The sequence below is a fragment of the Myxocyprinus asiaticus genome, chromosome 34, assembly GCF_019703515.2.
Source record: "Myxocyprinus asiaticus isolate MX2 ecotype Aquarium Trade chromosome 34, UBuf_Myxa_2, whole genome shotgun sequence".
NCBI lineage: Eukaryota > Metazoa > Chordata > Actinopteri > Cypriniformes > Catostomidae > Myxocyprinus > Myxocyprinus asiaticus.
In genome coordinates, this window is record NC_059377.1 from 37063001 (window position 1) to 37086610 (window position 23610).

General features: G+C 38.6%; 1 protein-coding gene across 2 annotated transcripts in view; it reads left to right on the forward strand.

Annotated features, from left to right (window-relative positions):
- LOC127425046 (nectin-2-like) overlaps window positions 1–23610 on the forward strand; it is a 193885-nt gene that overhangs the window by 96705 nt on the left and 73570 nt on the right. Inside the window, exon 7 of one of the 2 annotated variants that reach the window (XM_051670666.1) lies at window positions 3463–9426. The exons of the other annotated variant lie outside the window; for it this stretch is intronic. Within the exon in view, the coding sequence (XP_051526626.1) occupies window positions 3463–4010 (548 nt within the window). The 3' untranslated portion in view covers window positions 4011–9426. Of the gene's footprint in view, window positions 1–3462; window positions 9427–23610 lie in introns of those variants that run through there. 2 annotated transcript variants of the gene reach the window in all.

The window sequence follows — 23610 nt, forward strand, 5'->3', positions numbered from 1 at the left end:
TCTGAGACCGTCAATCCGTGCATCTTATCACGTGGCTTGGTGTGCATGACACCACAGAGACTCCGCATGTGGAGGCTCATGCTATTCTCTGCGATCCACGCACAACTTACCAAGCACACCACTGAGAGCGAGAACCACTAATCGTGACCACGAGGAGGTTACCCCATGTGACTCTACCCTCCCTAGCAACCGGGCCAATTTGGTTGCTTAGGAGACCTGGCTGGAGTCACTCAGCACACCCTGGATTCTAACTACTGTGGTAGCCAGCGTCAATACTCACTGAGCTACCCAGGCCCCCTAATGTGTGTCTTTAACTACACATTGTTAACACTGGTTGCGCTGTTTGTGTCATGCTTTAGGTTCAAAACAACCGGCTCATAAGAGTATTCTGTTTGGATATCAACACTCGTTGCACTGTATGTTCTCGATTTAGATTCAGAGTATTTTAGTGTGGTGTTCTGTCTGCATTGACGGAAGATTTCATGTGCGAAAAACGTTAACAGAACTGAAAGTCCTAAAATTCATTTGGTCCGATATTTTAATAAAATGGAGCAGATTCTTAACAAGAATTGGTTCTCTGTTCCTAACCCTGGTCACCATTTAGTTCCATTGCATCTTTTTGCCATACAAAGAAACTGAATGGTGACTGAGAATTGTCATTTTTGGGTGAACTTTTCCTTGCAAGTACGAAAAAAAAAGTGGTTTTAGGCAAAGCCTCTTGTCTTGTCTCTAGTAGCCTGAATCCATAATGACTCAAATTGTCATGGTAACGGGGGAGATTGGAAATGGTGATTGCTTGGCCGAGAGCAAAGGATAAGAGCAGAGGAGCTTAATGAGTACGTGTGCTGAGGGCTTTTTGGCCTTTCCGTACTGGGTAGCAACACTGTGAACTTTAGAAGATTTTCTATTTGAGTTAAACAAACCAGAAAGCTTCAGAAAAGGTTTTTCAAAACCTCTAAGTAACCTCTAAGTGTCAAAAGTATTAAACCTTCGTACATAATTCATCCCACACTGTTTGTGCTACAAAGATGATAATGTGATGCCTCAAAATTGTGCGTCTTGTTGAGGAGAGGTCTGCTATTACTTTTCTAAGTACTCTGACTTGAGATTTTCGCCCGATGGACAATAAAATGTGAGAAGAATTTTCAGAGCATAAGGAGCAACCGGAGTCATATCTAGGGACCAGAATATCATAGAGATTTAGGGGTGGGCTCTTTTGACTTGAGTTAGTAAGCAACTGTTAAACACCATAGCAACTGCTTGGCAACAGGTCAAAAAAAAAAAACTCAGACCTTTGACCTTAAACAGCTTAGAATCCACATTACAACACCGTAGCAACCTAGAAGTGGGTTTTGGATGGGAAACTTATATTATGGAAACCACATATATTTTCTTCAGTAAATGCTAAAATCATATTTAAATCAATGGATTATTTTTTTTTTTAATCTATTTTAGCTTCTTACAAAACCCCAAACTCATGCACTTTTTCATAATTCTGTTTTTTTTCTACATGAACATGAGTTTATATTGGTAGCTTTAGGAGAAGCATTATTAATATATTGAGCTGTGTTGAGGGATGTTACCAAAATCAATACAGTGGACTTATGGAAAGCAATGTGTAACAGTATAAGGATGGGCAAGGTGGAGGCGGGAACCGGCTGAACAGTCAACGTAAAATTTAATCAGAAACTCAACATAAAACAAACATAAACATAAGGACACACATGCAACGCGGCTGCGTCCGTTTCTCTCTCTCTCCCGAAACTGGCGTCTCCAGCTGCCCTTTATCTCGCTCTCCCACTGATCAGCTGATTCAGTGCCGGCTGTGCTCCATCACAGCTCGGCCACGCCCTCCTCCTCGTCACACAATGTTACTTTTAAATTGCAAACACAGACGTATTATTTAAATTTAAAAAAATGAAAGAGTTGCACAAGTGTGCATAAAGGGGCTTTTGGGGTTTTCTGTTCTGTGTAGCTATACTGTGAACTTAAGAAGATCTTCTACTTGAGTAAAATAAAATGATTTCATTAGCGGTGCTTGCTAAGGCTTTTTTTATTTTAAAGGGGCTTGTTAAAAATCCCAAAACCCTTAGTATTAAACTTTGGTACATAAATCTTCCCACCATGTTTGGGTTACAGACATGATGAAATGATACCTCAAACTGTGTGTTTTCTTGAGGAGAGGTGTGCTTTTACTTTTCTTAGCCATTATACTTCAAATGTTTGCCTGATGTATGACAGGTGAAGAAACCTCAGAGACTTAAGGAGGGACCGGAGTTATAACTAGGACCAGAATATCAGAGTTTTAGGGGTGGCTCTTTTGACTTCATAAGTAACCACTCAACAACCTAGCAACTGCTTAGCAGCACACTAAAAACCATTCAGAACACCTTAGAAACCACACAGCAAAACCCTTGCATCCTGGCAATGAGTTTTACATGGGTAGCACCACCCGTGTTTTTCAGAAAATGCTAAATTCCTGTTATTTAAATCAGTGGACTAGATGTTTTTATAATCCATTGTAGCTTCTTACAAAAGCCCAAACTCATGCACTTTTTCAAAAGTCTGTTGTTGTTCTGCATGAACACAGTTAATATTGTTGCTGTAGGAGCAGCATGATTAAAATATTGAGCTGAGCAATATGGTGATGTAGCCAAAATCAATGCTGTGGACTTTTGGAAAGCAATATTACTTTTAAATTGCAAACACCAGCTTGGTCAGAAATCGTATCATTAAATCAAACAGTAACTCTAATTATTCTTCTCGACTTTACTGTTGACGTCCATATAGATATCACTGTCTGTGTACTGTGCAGTGAATTCCATGCAGACCCTATGGGTTGCAGCATGAAATGGGGTTAATCCTTCCTAAAGCAGGTGTTCACTTAGTGTTTGTGAGTTGGACATGCTCCTGGTATTTGATTGGAATGCACATAGTTCTAAACAGTTAGCTGGCATTAGTCAGAGGAGTGGGAACATCAAGCATTGTAATGGATTCCTGGTATAACTTACAACTCTTTCTCTTTGCATGACCATACTGTGACAGTCATAATCTTTACCTCCCTACTCCATCTCTGTGTATTTCTCTCTTACTCTTTTCTTTGTGTCCATTATACCGTGTTGTAATTTCACCTGGTCAGCTCCCAAGTGTAAGGAAAGGACCTTTTGTGTTGTTTTCTTAATCCGAAACCGAGAGAGGATCCGGCAAACTTGGCTCACACCATAGGACTTGTAGCTGGGAACTTGGGGGCAACCAAAAAAACCTTTTCACAGTCTAAACAGAACCACAGAGTACACCACTACCAAAGGTGAAGGATAGCTACCCAAAGGCCTTCCACCAACTTCCATCTCACCAAGAAACTCTTGAGTATGAATGCAAATACCGGGGATCAAGAATGCAACTAATTGCCCCAAAAGTCCAATTCTGACTATTCCTCCTTTATGCCCCTCCCCTCCTCTACAGAATCAACAGAAGACCCTTCCAGTGCAGGCATTGTGGCGGGTGGCATTCTGGGCATCCTCTTGGCCCTCGTATTGGTCAGTGCATTGGTGACCGTGTTGGTGATGCGCAGTCATCGCCGACAGCAAGGGTATTCAGGCGACAGCGAGCAGGGAGGTTATGGCAACAAACCCCGTCTTTTTGGAGGCAAGAAGACAAGCAAGAATGGCACAGGGGCCAACAACAATGGACCAATCTACACATACCGTGAGAGTGAGCCAGGAACCCTGACGGAAAAATGCAGTGAATTCCCACACTTGACCACCAGCACACCAACTGCCCATGACATCCTGCTGAGCAGTGAGCTAAATGAGGCAGAGCGCAGGAAGTTTGATGCCTTCAACGACAGCATAGAGGAAGAAGAAGAGGACGAGAGTTATGATCGTTTTGGCGGACTGCCACCCAGCTATCAAATACATCGACACGAGGACGAGTGCGCACCTTACCTTGACGACGACATGGAGTCCCAGCGAGATGGGTCCATTATCTCTCGGACTGCCATTTATGTCTAAAGGAGACAAACAGCGAGTGATGAAGGCTGATATAAATATAATACGGCTGACTGATATTTACTTGACCTAAACTTGACCTTTTAAACAAAGAGACAGAGATTAATGTTCTGAGGAAACATGCCATCTAAAAAGATTAGAGCAGTGGAACCAGGGTGGTTTGTGCTACTTCTGTGGACAAAAGCACTCAAAATCATTACTTTATGTATTGTTAATGCTGCTCACCTCACAATGGGTAGTTTAGGAAAGAAGTGACACAAAAGACCGCAAGTATAAATTGTGAGAGATTGTGATTGTTGTGTAACTGTAACCTCTTGTTAATGCCCATTCTTGCAGGAATTCAGCTTTCTGTGGTTCCGTCACTGCATTGAGCACAAAACTTAAGTAAGCCCTTTTGAAGTGGCTAGAAAGCCTCGTGATTATCCATAGAGTGTTCTCAATACTATGTCACGCTGATTATGTCATCCATATGGATGTTCCAAGTGGCTCAACAATTCACCAAACAACTATGACCCAGAAGCCAAGACTGTTCTAAATAGTTTCCTGTCGATTTGCTGGGAACATTGTCTTTGAAAACAGCTGGATTTTTTGTTAGCTAAAAAAGCAGACAGTGCACTGATTATTTCAGCATCTGGGTTGTTCAATGTGGTGCTGATCATCTCCGGCTGTGAAGACCTTCAATCAACACTTTTAACTTTCTCCCCTCCAAACGCAATCCATTTTTAAGCTCTCGTTCATTAATTGTCTTGATACAGTGAAGGAATTTTCTGAATGACTTCAGGAGTTCTAAACTGAGGTGTAATAATGTTTTTCCCTCCCTGTACTCTCCTGTCAGCCTCTGCAGAACAGTGTGTTCTGGACGATATTTAATTCAGAAGGCGGAAAAAGTGTTGTGCGCCTGACGTGTGCATCCTAAGCTTATGCGCTAAGCATCCTTTTCCTGATTAATCCAGTTACATCAAAACCATATAATAAAACAGCTAAAATTGCAGAGAGAGGCTGCTCGTATGAGCAAACAAAACACCCACAGCATGACTTCAACCCTCGCTAAAAGCCCTCACTGCTTTCCAACAGAAACTTGTCGAAGTACGTGGGATGAACCTAACTGTTTTGGGAAAAGCAGGAATCCTTTGACATCTTCACTAGAAACAGATTAAGCTGATTGAAAGGAATTGCTGCTTGGTGGCGAAGGCGACTGACGTGCTTTTGAGAGAGAGATTATTCGACTGCGGACTGCGGATGGACTGTGGCGGGGAGCATTTAGCCAGGCAGCATATGCTGCCAAGGTTCAACAGAGTCCACAGTTTTGAATAGCTGCCAGCTGTGAAAAAAGGTTAAGGGGCAGACCGCACTTACCATATGTTCGGCTGCAAGATTAGGCCACTCGCTTTACAAACCGTAGTCCTCTAGAACTGTTCAGCAGTTTGTTTTGAAGCCTTGCACATAAGCCAACTTTTACCAAAATGGCATTTCAGAAAGTTTGTTGATGTTTACAGTTATAAACTATGTGTGTGTAACCTTACAAAATGTGAGTGCATTCCAAATGTGCATCCATTTGTCTGCTGTGCTCATTGAGCGCATGTTTTGCATAATATCATGCAGCTTGTATGGGTGCTTTAGCAATGCTTTGAATTACTTTAGTCATTCATCCTTGGTTTCACAGCGTCGAGCCTTCAGTGGAGGAAGGTTAGGCTGATAATGACAAAGAATCCTCGCGCTGCAACACACACTCCAATGCGATACTACCCAGACAGTATTCTGCATCCAGCAGAGAAGATATACAATGAGTAATTTGGAGATTATACTATCTGGACCCGGTGACTGGAAAGGCGGTAGTTACTATAGCCAACAGAGATGTTCACCCACGCTACAGAATTGCAAGGCTGTTCATTTTTCCCCCTCGCTAATAAGTTGCATCACTGAGCTAAAAAATAAGGATGAGAAAGCTACTTTCCAAGAGCTCCTCAGGCCTTGAAATGCTCAAGATAATGCCGACAACAAAGCCAAGATTTGGAGAGAGAAAAAGGGGGACTTACTGCATAAATGAATAGTGTGTTGTTTGCAGATGCAAATGTTTTAACTTCAACAAACATTTTAGTTTGAATCAGCGGCATAAAGACTCTTGCATTCAGCAAGGCCTGCGGTGTATCTGTGGTGTATTTTTATTTGGGTTATGGCTATACTAAGGTGAAGGTTGTGAACATTTGATTTTGAAATGCTTTTAGAGACACTGAAAGAGCAATGTTGCCAAATCGAAATTTCACAATTCTTAGTATTAACATTCAGTTGCAACTTTGGAACTTTTGTTGAATTTTTCTGAATGTTAAGGATAACAATGTTGATACAATGTTATCATTCGCACAATCCCAAGGCTACACAATAATTAACCATCAGTATACCAGTTACCAAGTAATGTTTGGTGATTAAAGATCCCATCTATTGTACCCATATGTGCACAATATTATAAAAACGTTTATTTTGATAACTCTCAAGAGTTGATCTAAGTGCCTTCTGGGATGTGTTCCTATATTTTATAAATTACTGCCAGACTTAAAAATTGCAATCAAACGTAAAATACATAAACAATATTAAGGAGAGAGGAAAAACACAATTGCTTAAGCAATGGCAAATTGCCCAGCACGATGTTCCTTAATTGCTCTGTATTAAGGTGCAAGACATTATAAACTGTGGATGACTTCCTTTGCTGATTTTAACTTGTTATTCACTCCAAATGTTATGTTGTCAAGTTGTAATACTATATCTGTGTCCAAACCCTAGTGAGCTACCTACCTAGACAGCACTACACCGAGCTCAGTCAAAAACCAAAAAAACCAAGATGGTGGATGAGTCAAGAGAAATGTTGTTTGTAAATATTCTTTTTTAGTACTGTGAAGTATCGATGAAAATAGTTCAGTCTATTTACAAAAAGTACTATTTTATTCAGAATTTGTGTGTAGTGTATTTGTATGCTTATTCAAGTATCACACATTTAGCTTAGCAACATACTCAAACTCTTTTGGAATTAATTGTAGTCTCCTGTGCGCTACTATACTAGAAATGCTATTTGTGAGTTGCTACCTTTGCAGAGCGTACTAAAAATGGTTAAAATGGTTCAATTTCAGCTGGGATGCTGCCTCAGAAGCTAGCTGCCTATGTAGGCTCACTTGGTATTGGAACAGAGCTTCTGTTTATTAAGAACACTCGAACAGAACACTGTTGCCTAGAGTCAAACCTAGAGAGCCAATCATGGCTCATGTCTTGTTTCTGTATGTAAATAATGCCATTCAAAACAAAATGTCCACAGTTTAATATCACATCATATAACTGCTGTACTACTATAAGTCTTTCTATAAAAATGTGTGAGAACGATTAATACTCTTTCATTTGGGGGGTCTGGATAGCTCAGTGGTAAAGACACTGGCTACCACCCCTGGAGTTCACTAGTTCAAATCCCAGGGCGTGCTGAGTGACTCCAGCCAGGTCTTCTAAGCAACCAAATTGGCCCAGTTGCTAGGGAGGGTAGAGTCACATGGGGTAAACTCCTCGTGGTCACTATAATGTGGTTCGTTCTCAGTGGGGCGTGTGGTGAGTTGAGCGTGGTTGCTGCGGTGGATGGCATGAAGCCTCCACACGTGCTATGTCTCCGTGGCGCATGATAAGATGCGCGGGTTGACGATCTCAGATGCGGAAGCAACTGGGATTCGTAGTCCGCCACCCGGACTGAGGCGAATCACTACGCAACCATGAGAACTTAAAAGCACATTGGGAATTGGGCATTCCAAATTGGGAGAAAAAGGGGAAAAAATCCCCCACCCCCCAAAAATACTGTTTCGTTTGTTTAACTGTTTATTTCATTATTGCTAATAATAACTAGGTGTTGATGGTGTGTATCTTAACGTGACATGTCCCGTGTTTGATACATACATACATATATATATATATATATATATATACTGTATATGTATGTGCTGTATGTATTTATCATCCAAAAAATCCAGTATGAAAAAAAAAGATATTTATCGGTACTGTATAATAACAGATGTAGTGGTTGAATATGACCAACAACAAATATAAGTGCAGATGTAGTATACTAGCCCAGAGTAGTCTAAAATAACCTCAGCTGCCTTTACGCAAGTGATTTTCTTCAGTCGGGTGGGAGTACTGCGAATTTAGCAGATGTAGCCTATCAGACGCACACTAGTTAGGAACTGACACACGGCCTGTAATGAAAGTACATTACAGATTAAAATTCGCACAAAGTTTATGCACTGACACACTCCCACCCCTCAACATGTCATCAACACTAAACAAAAACACACATTTGACTGTAACACACATTTCTGAATTTCAAGAAAGCTGTTCAGAATATGTCATATTTCATCCCCCCCCCCCAAAAAAAAGAAATTAGAAATTATATTTTTCTTAAAGAAAATAAGGCCTATTTTAGGGGCAATTAAGATGTTTTGCTTTGTGACATTATTTTATATTGAGAATGAGATAAAATCTCATAATAATGGCAATTACAAAGTAAAACATCTGGACACATTACAGTAATGAGACTTTGGGGTAAAAATGCCATTAAAAAAATCATAATGGTTCTAAAATGGGCTTTATTTTCTTCATGCAAAATACAATTTTTCATTTTAATCGTTTCATTTAGGGGTGAAATGTGGACCATATTTTTGTGAGATACACCCTTAATGCAACCCTGCACACACTGTGGATGCCAAGGATTTGATCTCCACAGTTAAAAGTGACTTGAGTACCTATTACACTGATGTACAACAGTATCATCCTATTTCTTACAAGACAAGATTTCTTCATTCCTCACTGGTCATGGGGTCTTTATAACCCTGAAAGATTCTACATGAAGAAGGAACCGCTGGGCAACTAATCCTCTCTGAAAATCGTGCCTCAACGGGCGAAACACTGCCGGGTTAAAAACCAATGTTTCTGAGATGCCATTACACATTAGCCTGTCCGCAACCACTACTTATATTTTTTGAAAGCAGAAATGGGTTATGGGATTCCCAGTTTACATCTGCCTCTAGTCCCAAAGCAACAAAGAGCCATTAGGCAAAATTGCGATTCCACACATGGTATTTTTATGCACTCTTCCCTCTCATCAGCTTCTTGTGAATACTATTAATAAATAAGAGAACTAGCAAACGCATTACTAATTGATGTGCACCCTGAATTACCTCCACAACATTCAGTTGTTTTGCGTTTTGCTTGCTGCTTTTTTGTTTTTGTTGTGTACAATATATGGTTTATCTATATAAAGTTTTTCCACACATTTAAGGTAACAAACTCTAACATGTATGGTGTGTTTATTTGGAGGCAGAAAAAACAGTGTATATACCAAGCCCCAATTTTGTCCTGTCACATTATTTTTGTATTCTGGTTGTAATTAAAACCTGGTGGATTTCTAATTCTTTTGTCTAGCGTGTGTTTGTTGACCTCATATTTTCTGCAAATGTTCTTTTTAAAGGGATAGTTTTTTTTTCTTTTAATCATCATGTACTTATCCTCATGTTGTTTCAAACCTATATGACTTTCATTCTTCAGTTAAACACAGAAGGAGATGTTAGGTTACCATACACTTTCATTGCATCTTAATTGCATACAATGAAAGTGAATGGTGACTGAGGCTGTCAGTCCTTAACATTCTGCCTAAAATCTCCTTATGTGTTTGAAGGAAGAAAGAAAGTCATACAGGTTTTTGGAACATGAGGATGCATAAATCATGATTTATGAAAATTTTCATTTTTGGGTGTGCAGTCCATTTAAGGGTGCAATATGTAGCACTGCCTTGCAGGGGCTTTTATGATGCAGCTGAATGAAAATACACAGCTTACACATCAGGTCTGTAACTGAAGTCACATTTTGACCCCCGCCTGAGTAGGACAGAATTGAACTAGGGTATTTGTATGATTTCTGAATGGCAGCAATAGCATGACAGACTGCTGAACTGAAGTTCACTCCTCAAGCACACATCCCAAAAGCAGGTCACATACAGTCAACAGGGTCTGTGGTGAAATGTGCTCTGTCAGAGGTCAGATAGACACCTTCATCATACTGGTAAAAGTTGAGTGGTGACACAAAACAATTGAATCCCATAGTTATGATGGGTAGACATTAGTTGTGTATATTTCATTTGTTTCTCTTTGAGTTATATTGAACTTGAAGTGTTCTAAATTATTTTGACATAAATCCTTTTGTTTGTTTTCATAAAAACTGCAAGGCAATAACAATATTAAGAGTTATATGAAAATATAAAAATATTAGAATGTTATTTTATTATACATTGTAATATATACACTGGCGGCCAAAAGTTTGGAATAATGTACAGATTTTGCTCTTATGGAAAGAAATTGGTACTTTTATTCACCAAAGTGGCATTCAACTGATCACAATGTATAGTCAGGACATTAATAACATGAAAAATTACTATTACAATTTGAAAAAAATTTTTTCAGAACTTCTTAAACTACTTCAAAGAGTTCTCATCTAAAAATCCTCCACGTGCAGCAATAACAGCTTTGCAGATCCTTGGCATTCTAGCTGTCAGTTTGTCCAGATACTCAGGTGACATTTCACCCCACACTTCCTGTAGCACTTGCCATAGATGTGGCTGTCTTGTCCGGCACTTCTCACGCACCTTACAGTCTAGCTGATCCCACAAAAGCTCAATGGGGTTAAGATCCATAACACTCTTTTCCAATTATCTGTTATCCAATGTCTGTGTTTCTTTGCCCACAGTTTGAGTTTGAGAAATAGATGCCTCACATGTCCTCAGCTGACAGCTTCATTGAATTCTACCCGCTCAACACCAGTTTCATGTACAACAGTAAAGAGAAGACTCAGGGGTGCAGGCCTTATGGGAAGAATTGCAAAGAAAAAGACACTTTTGAAACAGAAAAACAAAAAGAAAATGTTAGAGTGGGCAAAGAAACACAGACATTGGACAACAGATAATTGGAAAAGAGTGTTATGGATCTTAACTCCACTGAGCTTTTGTGGGATCAGCTGGACTGTAAGGTGCGTGAGAAGTGCCCGACAAGACAGCCACATCTATGGCAAGTGCTACAGGAAGTGTGGGGTGAAATGTCACTTGAGTATCTGGACAAACTGACAGCTAGAATGCCAAGGATCTGCAAAGCTGTCATTGCTGCATGTGGAGGATTTTTAGATGAGAACTCTTTGAAGTAGTTTCAAATAGTAATAGTAATTTTTCATGTTATTAATGTCCTGACTATACATTGTGATAAGTTGAATGCCACTTTGGTGAATAAAAGTACCAATTTCTTTCCATAAGAGCAAAATCTGTATATTATTCCAAAATTTTGGCTGCCAGTGTATATCTGAAATGAATTAGGGCTGTCAATTTAACGCGTTAATTCAGTTAATAAATTAACTGAATTAATTATATAAAAAATAACATGTTAAAAAATGTATCGCAATTAATCATGTCCCCGGACTGTAATAAGGAATATTTTTACCAACGGAGCAATTCAAGCTTGTAGTACCACCTGTTTTCTCCAGGGGGCAGTAAGCGAAATCTTCATATATATATATATATATATATATATATATATATATATATATATATATATATAATTTATAATTATAGCTATTTATAATTATTTTATCATTATATACTGAATTATTGTTCTTTGAGGGGCTTTCTCAGCAAGTATTTACATATGTGATCAATTGCAATTAATTCAATTAATTAATCAGCATACCATGTAACACATTTGATTAAAAATTCATAGACTGACAGCCCTAATCTGAATATTTTTGTAATGTACTCTAAATATATTTCTATACTTACAATCAACAACTTTGAATCAATAGTTTTATAGTTTTCCATAATTTTTAAATTTGATTATATCATTCGCAGTGCCTCATTGGGATTGTAGTACCCTCAGTCATTAAAGACCTTTTGTCTTTTTCTTTTGTTTTAAATCAAAGTTTGTAATGATGTGATTTACCTCAGAGCTGGGTGGTTTTGTTCATGGCTTAGAACTCTATGAAATCCCTATGGAAAACTGAATGGGAAGAACACTTACAAAACCAAGAGGACTGGAAAAAGTAGGCAGGCACTGTTGTGCTCTACAGTCATTTTACAACAGCTTCGAACACGGCCCTCCTGTTTTATAAATCACTTTTGTAAAAAAAAAAATGTTTTTTACAAAAATAAATAATGTTTTAGAAATTTCATAGTATAAATAATTATAAATATTGTACGCGTATTATATAAAAAAAGCAACAAAAAAAAAACCAATCATTAAATAGATACTATAAAATACCCGAACTGTGCCCATGGGTCTGCACAGGTTACCTCCACCAGGATGTACACACTGGAGTCTCAGCTCTTTCTTGTTATCCACTACTTGTTAATGGCTTTTGACAAACCCGCAGCCCATCATGGCCACGTACTCATTAAGCCAGCGAGACAGGGCGTGCCCCCCCCATCCTTGAGGGCCTACTTCAGGCACTCACATCTGTCGCCTTGACAAAACTCTGCCAATGATCTGTCACCACCTCCAATGTCAAGCTTTCTCATTCCTTTCCTGCACAAGGACATAAGCACCCACAGGGTCGGCTTGTGTGTGAAACTTGCACAGTCACTTAGATTCCCAAACATGCTGACAGGGTTGTACAAGTCTTTTTTTTTTTTCCTCCCCTTTTCTCCCCAATTTGGAATGCCCAATACCCAATGTGCTGTAGGTCCTCGTGGTGGCGGAGTGACTCGCCTCAATCCAGGTGGCGGAGGACGAATCTCAGTTGCCTCCACGTCTGAGACCGTCAATCCGCACATCTTATCACATGGCTTGTTGAGCATGTTACCGCGGAGACATAGCGTGTGTGGAGGCCCACGCTATTCTCCGCCGCATCCACGCACATCTCATCACATGCCCCACAGAGAGCGAGAACCACATTATAGCGACCACGAGGAGGTTACCCCATGTGACTCTACCCTCCCTAGCAACCAGGCCAATTTGGTTGCTTAGGAGACCTGGCTGGAGTCACTCAGCTCGCCCTAGATTCGAACTCGTGACTCCAGGTGTGGTAATCAGCGTCAATACTCGCTGAGCTACTCAGGCCCCCCAGGGTTGTACGTGTCTTTAATATTGCTCTGTATTATTGTTTGATTAGGACATTTGGGAATGTACATCAATCAATGTTTGCCATTAAATAGAAAAAGCTGTGATCTTCCCATCTTATTCTCATTCAGAGATATTTGTAGTAATTGGCATCATTATCGAAATATTACAAGCATTGTACTGTCTTCCCACCCGTCCTTCTCTGTATTGTTCAGATATACTGTATAACAGACAAAATTTACCTGAATTCCTTCTATGCTTCCATCTTTACACGTGGTTTAAGTGTCCAAATATTATCCGCCATATACCATGGTGCATATATACAGTATATATACTGTATGTAATAAAAAAAGCATTGAGGAAGTACAGTCCTATGTATTTTCAAAGTTTTTCCATTTGAAAGTTTAACACCTAGGAATAACAGTACGACATACAGAACAAACTAAATTTCTGTCCCTCACAGCTTAATTTTTGTTATTTAATTAAATATGGCAGCTACTCTTGGTAAGCCTAGGTATAAACATTGTGCCACTGACATACCAGAGATGATGAGTTGTTTAATAAGGATTCCTTGGAAGTCTAGCTGTCTCACCTTATTTTCACAGTAAACAAGGGAAAACTATGGATGCTATTTAAATAATAATAAGTGCTCTTCAGAAATTATTTTCTCGTGGAATGTAGGTCTGCCCTTTCTTTCTCTGCCTTTCTTTTAACACAAATTTTTCTTGCTGCTTCTCTCAGCGAGAATGTTATTTTTTAATGGCACACAGAGGACTGATAGGCCTCAATTATCTTGTGCAGTCATTTGCTCAGAACTTTTTATTTGGCTGCCATGGCTTCATGCCGTGCCCGACTGGTCAATAGAGCAGCTCTGCAATTTAGACATAAGCACGCTGAGCCATTTCAAAACATTGTTCCAGAATCTCTCTAGCAAAACAAATTTTTTATCTGTATTTGTAGTGAAAATGGGAAAAACTTGTAAATGCTTGAGGAAGAAAAAGTTAAATCTGCTCTTTTCCATCTGTTTTTTCTTACACTTTCTTTGTCTTTTTTATATTGTAGGCCTGCATCATAATCTTTTTACTTCTAATAGGGAGTAGGTTGTTCACTTATCTAGCTACTGCAGTTTCGCAAATTCTCTTTCATCCTCTAGAGGTATGAAAGGTTTTTTTTGTTTTTTTTTAACCAAATACCTATTACCCCAGCCATCTGTTCCCTGGGCGTGAAATAATTCACAATTTCTCAGATATTATCTTTTTCATTTTGCCTTGTCAAATTCATTTGAATTCTTTTATTCCTCTTCTTTAAGTTGTATTCATTTCAGAGTCTGGGTAAATTCGCCCATTTGTGCTGGCGCTCATTATAGTTAACACTCCCTCTGGATACAAGATTTTATTAGTTGTCTTGCTTCCAACCCCCTTGTGGGGTCTTGTGGATTTAAGACGGTACTAAGCAAAGGCTTCATGCTCAACTAATGAGCCTCTGAAACATGGTGTAGTGGGGAACTTAGTTTTGCATTAAGCCATACGCACTCAACACTACTGATCGCAGACTGGGTGTATCAGCTACACAACTATTCGTCCCCGACTGAGACCCTGTGTACACTTGGTATTGAGATGAGTTTTGGGTGATCCGTTCACAAGTGTACAAGCGAGACACATCACTGTTACACCACTTGTGTTTGGGGAGAATCTCTGATTTCTGATTTTAAAGTCTTCCGAACATGTGGTTATTTCCTTTAAATCCGCATGTAACAGGCAAATTGCAAACTCTAGTTTTATCAGGCGGTGCTTCGCTGCTGTGTGTGTTTGATTATGTGTTTGAAGTGGACAAATCTCAAAATGTTTTGGATCCCATTACAGCTGTCTTTAGCGTCGTCCCGTTTCAAACGGTTTGCCCAAAACACAACTTAAAATTACGATAATGAAAATCTTTCACAAACTCGTGCACAGATCTTTGTGATAATGTCAGCTAACATGAAAGAAAGGCTTATGCCCGTTTACTGCGCCGTTTAGCACAGAAAAGAAAAAGTAAGAGAAACAGCTGAAGATAATGATGAGAGACCAGGTAGGAAGATGTTTTGTTTTATTTTATTGTCTAACTGCTTTCCTCTTGCACTTTCTCTGTATTTCATTGGCTGTTGCCCATTGTCGGTCTCGTTGTTGGCCAGATTTCAAGCAGGTTTGCAATCCGTCAAAGCATCTGTGACTTGTCAGGGCGAGTCGCAGGAGTGCGCACACTACACGACCATTGACGTGGGATCTGAGACTTCTAGTCGCAGACAAGTCGCCAACTCAAAACATCAAAGGAGATGAGCTTGAGTCGTGTGCTAGGCTTTACTAGCTCTGCTCCAAAAGCTTGTGGACTGCCTACGTAGGAAGCATTTTAAGGCATCATAGGCTGTTCCATAAGGTAGGCAGCAACATGCTACTGTATGCTGCCTACTAAGGTACCTCCTTTGGCAACAAGCTCAGTGAAAAGATGACGGACAAAACTAGAGGAAAGTATTTCATTCTATACTGAAAAGCATAACTAAAAATGCTTACTAAATATATGTATTTTTATGCTTATTAAGTGGATCTTTCACCCAGAGATGAAAATTCTGTAATTTACTCAACCCTCATGTTGTTCCAAACCTATATGACTTTCTTTCTTCCATGGCACACAAAAGGAGATGTTATGCAGAACGTCAGCCTCTGTCATCATTCACTTTAACTGTATGAAAAGAAGGTGCAATGAAAGTGAATGAGTCTAACATACTGCCTAACATAGTTTATCTTTGTATAAACTATCCCTTTAAAGTATTGCATTGTTAGCTTAGCAACATGCTAACGTTAAACTATTGAAACCAATTGTGAATTTCACGTAAGGAGCACCATTTGTGTGATGCACTGAATCGTTATAGAGCATTCCAAATCAGTCAACTTTGATGTTCCATTTGAGTTAGAATGCTTACTTAGAAGGCAGCCGCCAATTTAGGCGTAATACGGCAAGGCAGTAAAGTGGGGTTACCGTGGCTCAATACCTGTTCGGGTCTTATGACCTTGTGAACTTGTGAAATCTTCTTCACTTACGGCTTGCTGCAGGCTTCAGTGCAGAAAATGAGACTGCCTGACTGCAAATCAACATTTACTTTCATGTAATGAAGTGACAGACATTTCCAAATGTTGGGTTAAGTCAAGTAAAATAAAGTTGCCTAAATAGCTGTTTGACTATTGTGTGGCCTAAGTGACCTCAGCCAAAAAGGAAAGCCATTTCAGAGCCATTTCACTTTGATTAAAGATTACAAAGACACATCACAAAAAATGTTTTTCCTTAGGAACAACATGCACTGATGAATCGTTTATAATAAGACGAGGAGTATGCATTAAGAAAGTAAAAAGGGTGAATTTTGATTTCATGTACTTTAACATCAATATTCAAACGAAACTGTGGCTTAGCAATTAGCGTATATTCTTGGCATGTTGGGGTCTGGCGCTCATGGGGACAAAGACGGGTTTGAATCTGGCTCATGACATATCTCAATCCTGTTTCTCGCCTACCTCTCCATAATTTCCTGTTCTCTTCTGTGATACAAGTGAAACAGGCCAATAATAATTATCAATATGGTAATTAATATATCTTCTTCATTAAAAGGTCAGTAGTACTGGGTTGACCAGAAAGATTTAAATATATTTCATAAAATTAAAAAGGAATTACATTGCTAAAATGTACATTTTCAAAGTGGTTTACAGTGCATTTAAGATTTACATTTACATTTCATCAGTTTGTGCATTCTCTAGGAATTGAAGCCTTGACCTTTGCATTGCTAACTGAAAATCATGAAATTAAACTTGGATAAGTGTATTCATTCACATTTTGATCAAATATTATAATATTAAAGAATTGTTTAAACAGTATTTCATGGAACTGTGAATGTGGGACCAGCATGTGATCTGGCCTTAATTTATAACTTTCTCGAGCTGAACTGGTAGAGCATAGTACTAGTAACACCAAGGTCATCGGTTCGATATCCAGGAAACACACATGCTGATAAAATGTATACATTGAAGGCACTGTAAGTTGCTTTGGATAACAGTATCTGCCATGTTCATGTACAACAGAAACTCAGTAGGGATCGTCAACGAAGGCTAAATGGAAATATGTGTTTCGATTATCCTAAAGTTCTCCCAGAGAACCAGATTTGGCCGAGAACCATAGAGGGTGAACATTGTGAGTTTGGATTTAGTCCAGGATGAAAAGCCACCATCCTGTGCCCTCAGAGCAGTGATGTAGTTAAGTGCCCTCCTCAGGGGCATGACTGTGCTGGCAGATCAGGACTGGAACCAAGTCATAACCCACACCCTAGCGGTTTGGTGACTCTCCCTGCCACATTAGCCCTTAACTGAAATCTTTCACCCTCTGGTTGATGGTCTACACTACCTCCATCCAGTATGGATGACCTCACCATGAGGTCGAGGGGCACAGGGGCTGACTGTCTGCTGCGGTATTGACATTTTTTAATGGCCTGTCTGTGTCGGGCTAATGGAAAGATGGGATTGGCTGTGACTTGAATCTTATATTTCAGTAGTGTGTTTTGTTTTTCATGCCTCTCCATTCAGAATGCAATGGCCTCTTGCCACAGGAAAATGCTGGATTAAATACAATAAAGGTTCTTCAATCATTCTTTGTTGCACATTGAGTTCAGAGCCTTTTTTTTCTATTTTCTAGGGTTCTTACAGTTAGTTGCCTATATGGTTCTTTAAAGAAAGTACATTATGCTACATTATAGATTCTTCAGATCAGCATATTGGTTTCTGTGTTCTTCAATGCACATAGTACATAGATGTTTTTTTTTAAAGAAGTAGAAAATAAAAGCTCTCCATGTTCTCATATGGCATCAATTTGTATAAACTATTTGGTTCTTACTTTTTTTCTAAACACCAAAAAACTAACAATAATATGTTGAAAAGTTTGTCAGATCTTGTGCTGTTTCTGGCTGGATGCAGCTCCTACAGGTCTGCCTATCCTTCTTTAGGATCGCAACATTAGAACGAGCAGCTAAAATTTTATTTCAACAAGGTCCAGATCATTGCTGTTGCTCGTTTTACATGTGAAGGGAACATTTCTTAAAGGCCACCATCAGCCAAAAACAGATCATTTAATTTTGAGGCTCAGAGAGAGGGTGAAATTGACATGAAAAAAAAAAATGATGATGGTTTTGGTGGACGGATATTAATGATAACAAAATATATAATATGACCCCTTTTAAAAAGTAATGGGACACCAGTTCGTACCCTTTTCATGGTTTTTAAGACTGCAAGTATTAGATGTAAATCATTAACATTTCATTGACACAGATCAACGTGTGTTTGTTTTTGTGGATGGATGTTTACAGTGTATACATACTGTAACTGTATATAGGTATCTGTGAACAATCTTGCATGCTCCTAATCCCCTCTGAACTGTGTATGTATGTGTGAACATATACAGATTTGCTCTCCACAGCTCAACAAAGATGGACAGATAAATGGCTCAAATGGATTTCCTGAGCCATTTATCTGTCCATCTAGCCAAACTCGCTGTTAAACTCCACTCTGCTCTTTTCTTTCTCATTTTCCAATCCTCATTCTCTTCCCCGTCCACACATGGTCCTTTGTTTGACTATATGGCTCTTTGGAGAATAAAACAATTCTTCAGATCAGAGGATTGTTTCTGTGTTCTTTAATGCACCAGTAATTGAGATGGTTTTCTTAATAACTGGGCAATTCTGGGAAAATGTCAACCATACCATGGAAAAATTGTGATTTCAATCTTATTTCAATTCATCATGCAGCCTTAATCGGTATTATAACATAATATAATATATCTCAGAGGTCAAATTCTGCAGATTTCAAAGTGTTTTTAATGGTTTCCCCCCTGATGTAAGTGCTGCTTTCACTACTGTCACGTCCGTAATGAAGGGATATCACATCTGTAACGCTGGATTTTTCCTCATTTATGTGAAAACCACAGTGAATAAAAAATAAATGTTACATGTTTTTAGGAGTGCCAACCCTTCTAAATTCAGTGGCTATTATTATTTCTGGATTGTGCATTTCAATTCACAGAGTTTTTTCAAAGTGTGTGGTCTCCCAAAAACCTGCCACATCCGTAACGCAAGCTCATTTCCCGATCTAAACTGGAAAAAATGTGTCCAGACTGAAACTTTTCTGATGTCTGGACTCTATCTGCAGGGGTTTATGATTATACATAAAAAAAAAAAATTATATACTGGTAATGAGTACTTTATATATGAAGTTAAATTTCACGTTTTCACTGAAAATGCCACATCCATTATGCTGGAATTGTAAATCATTCTTTGTGGAACCCTTTTTGGTTCTAATTGGAACCTTTATTTTTAAAGAAATAGATGGATGGATGGATGGACAAAAAGAAAAGCTCTTTGTGGAACTTTATGGTTCTCCAATGGCATCACACTGTTGAAGACACGTTCCACAAAAAGGGTATAAAATATGGCTTGAAACTCAATAATAAAAAAATCTGGGACATGAATTAAGTTTAAAATGATTTGTGATTTCATTTACTAGCAATAAACGTAAATGGAAACAAAAAACTTAAATTAAAAAATAAATCAAATTTAAAAACAAGATAACGTAGCAGAATGAGTACCAGGGATAACACTCGGCTCTTTCTCATTTTCCAACCCTTCCTTCTTCCTTCCTCGTCTGCAAGGGCCTCCCCAAAACTCAGAGATGACACTGACACATGCTTGCTTACAGCTCCGTGTTCACACATACACTTATTCTCTGTGGGACTTCCCCCTCTTTCATGCAAGACAAACCAGTGAGAACGAATCTTCATGTCTTTCTGTTCTTCTGTGATGTGGTACAGCAGCTCCTGTTATCGAAAATAGAGTTGCTTTACTTGAGATTTGTTTTTCACAGGTTGCCTTGCACGGAGAGAGAGAGAGAGGAAAAGATGGTGTGGAGGAAGGTGACAAAGGTGGATTGTAGGATGAAAGGAAATGATTGCGTGAGAGGGAGTTGAGATGGAGGGAGAGAATGAGAGGTATAGACAGATAAGGACACTAAAATAAGAAGAGTAATAAACAAAATGTGTACCTTTTTTTTAAATATAATTTGAATGGTGCTTGGGCGCTGTGGGTAGTTGCCAGTTCATTGCATGTTCATTGCAAATTACTAAGGTTTTAGGAGTAGTTTTAGCATGTAGCTAGGTGGTTGCTAGGGTGTTCTGAGTGGTTGCTAGGTGGTTACATACTGGCCGAAGACGAATACATCACATCCATTTAGGCATGACAGTTGTGTAGTCCAGGGGTTTTAATGTAAAGAAAGTGTAACATTAAAAAAATTTAATAAATTAAAAATACTGAAAATTACATTTTAAATTTAAATGAACATTTACTGAATTTGACATTATTACGGTTTCATTTTGCTTTTTGAAGACTGGTCGGAAATCATGAGATTAATTGCAATTAGTATATTGACAGCCCTATTTTTAACAGTAATAAATTAAAACAAATCTGAATATTGTTTTGTGAAATATATCTGAGATTGATTGTCTCTTTTTTCAGTAGTCTCTTTATCACAGAGTTTGCAAATAAGAGAATAAACTCAAATTTGTGTGTTTAATCCCCATAAAATTACTTATGCTAATTACATGCTTGCTGAGTTATTGAAATCAAAATAAAGTTTAGACCAATTATTTGTTGCAAAAAAAAAAAAAAATTCTTGTTGATGGGCAATAATGAAACAGTGATTTTAAATGGTACAGTTAATAAATAATGAAGTCAAGTGAACATTGAGCTTTCAGGTTGTTGTGTTAAAATAGTCGAGGATTAATTTCCTTAATAAGTGTTTGTCTACACTACAAGTGAGCAACACAACAAATGTAGAACACTGTTATTATAATCAATGAAGCTTCAATGCAGCTCATTTGAATAAAGTTGAACTCTAATCAACTTTGTTGCATCGCCAGTGATTTTGGTTGTTTATGTCACCTCATATGGCCAACTGTAATTGAAAATGAATGACTTTCAGTCACTTTGTCACTGTAAATCACTGTGAACACCTCTTAATAGAAACCTAACCAGGTGCCACACGATAAAGCAATGAGTAATCAAAAATGTTTAGCTCCTATATGAAGCCTCATATGTTCTGATCTTGCCGCTTTTGCGCCCTATTTCACTTTCTCTAGGGACAGAAAAATTACTTTACACTTGAATCTCCTTGTGTTATGCCTGTTTGGACACAGTGAATGGCTCAAGCTAGAATCTATATTTCGTACATTACCCTCACGGTATTCATCTGTGTTCATTTCTTCATTAGTTTGTGTACGCTTGCAGCAAATCTATTTAATATCGCTGAAGTAACAACACTCAAACATGTTTTTCATTCTGTAGAAAATGCTAGCAATGCCCATCGGTGAAATAGAGAGTGTGTTTGAGCTTGTTTTGTGAGAATTGTTTGTGATACGAGAAGTATTGAACCACAGAGAATGAGTAAATTTGGATTCAGCACCTCCGGCAAGAGCGACCTGTGAGAGGAACTGGTATCTGCCTCTGTGTGTATATGTAACTGCTTTGTGTTTTGTTGTGGATGACATGTCTGTAACACATGGATACTGTCAGTGTGTGTTTCTGGGAGCGTCCGTGCATGATTGTGTGACATACAGGAACACTACGCCCCTCCGTAAGCAGAGAGAGATACAGTCGCGACTCAGAAATGCACTTGTGTCCCAGCTTTTCTTTGCCTTTCCTTCCCTTCACCCTCTCTCTCTCTCTCTCTCTCTCTCTCTCTCTCTCTCTAGCTCTCATTTTTTCTTCATCTTTACTCTTCCTCTGTCTGTCACTCTCTGAGAGCTTAATATCTGAGCTGGCCACATTTTCTCAGAACATACTGCAGACTCTTGGAATTTCATGCCCACTCCAGTGTCAGAGAACAGTCAATCTGCTGTTATTGTATGAGTATAGAGTACTTGCACACTTACATCATGTGTCTGTGTTTTTGAGGAAGTGTAGGCATCTAAGTGTGGGTGCATTTTGGGCAATGTTTTGAATTGCTGTCTGGATAATTATTTTTAGCTAATTATGACTTAATTACCCTGTTTAACAGACTTTCTTTTTCTTGTACTTTTTGTTGTTACAAATTCTAGTTACTGTAGGTGACTCCTGGATGCCTGTCCAGGTGCATTTCAACCCATAAAAATGTTTGGTTTTGCAGGTAATGGAGCCTATTTTTTTTGGACCATTAAGATGTTGTCTGTCATGGTTGTGACAGTTTTCTTCACAGACTACAAAAGTATTGTGAGTGGTGAAAACCTATACAAACCTGGTCAGGTGACTCCCAAGGATTCACTTTTTAGAGACTGCTGGGAAGTTGGATGTGGGAGGACTGTGCTGCAAGTTTATTTGTACATATATTTGATTTATTGCGTTCAGTTCTTGAATACATGGGCTAGTATGAATGTTTGAAAATAGTGCCATCACCACTTCCCCCCTTTTTTATATTCAGAACAAGGATGTGAATTAATGTGCTTGTCGAATGACATGTAATTAATCGGAAAACTGTTGTAGCCCATAGCAAGTTGTTAGCAACATGCATTATTAAAGCACACAATGCTTTCAAAATTGTGTGTGACGTTTAACTGTCTGTAATTTATGCTGTAGAACAAATGTGAAAGTCTCTTCAAGTAATGTTAACCACTTTATTTATAAACTGAAATTCTTTATCAGCAATGGAATTACTACTTTTACTACATTTACACTAGTAAAAAATGTAAAGTCTTTATCAAAAAATGACATCAGTACCCGTGCAAATAACCATTCTTGATATACATTTTTTGTTTTTTTTGGCATTCAGCTGATCACAATGTATAGTCAGGACATTAATAACATGAAAAATTACTATTACAATTTGAAAAAAAAAAAAAAAAAAATGTTCAGAACTTCTTAAACTAATTCAAAGAGTTCTCATCAAAAAATCCTCCATGTGCAGCAATGACAGCTTTGCAGATCCTTGGCATTCTAGCTGTCAGTTTGTCCAGATACTCAGGTGACATTTCACCCCACACTTCCTGTAGCACTTGCCATAGATGTGGCTGTCTTGTCGGGCACTTCTCACGCACCTTACAGTCCAGCTGATCCCACAAAAGCTCAATGGGGTAAAGATCCAAAACACTCTTTTCCAATTATCTGTTGTCCAGTGTCTGTGTTTCTTTGTCCACTCTAACCTTTTCTTTTTGATTTTCTGTTTCAAAAGTGTCTTTTTCTTTGCAATTCTTCCCATAAGGCCTGCACCCCTGAGTCTTCTCTTTACTGTTGTACATGAAACTGGTGTTGAGCAGGTAGAATTCAATGAAGCTGTCAGCTGAGGACATGTGAGGCGTCGATTTCTCAAACTAGAGACTCTGATGTACTTATCTTCTTGTTTAGTTGTACATCTGGCCTTTCACATCTCTTTCTGTCCTTGTTAGAGCCAGTTGTCCTTTGT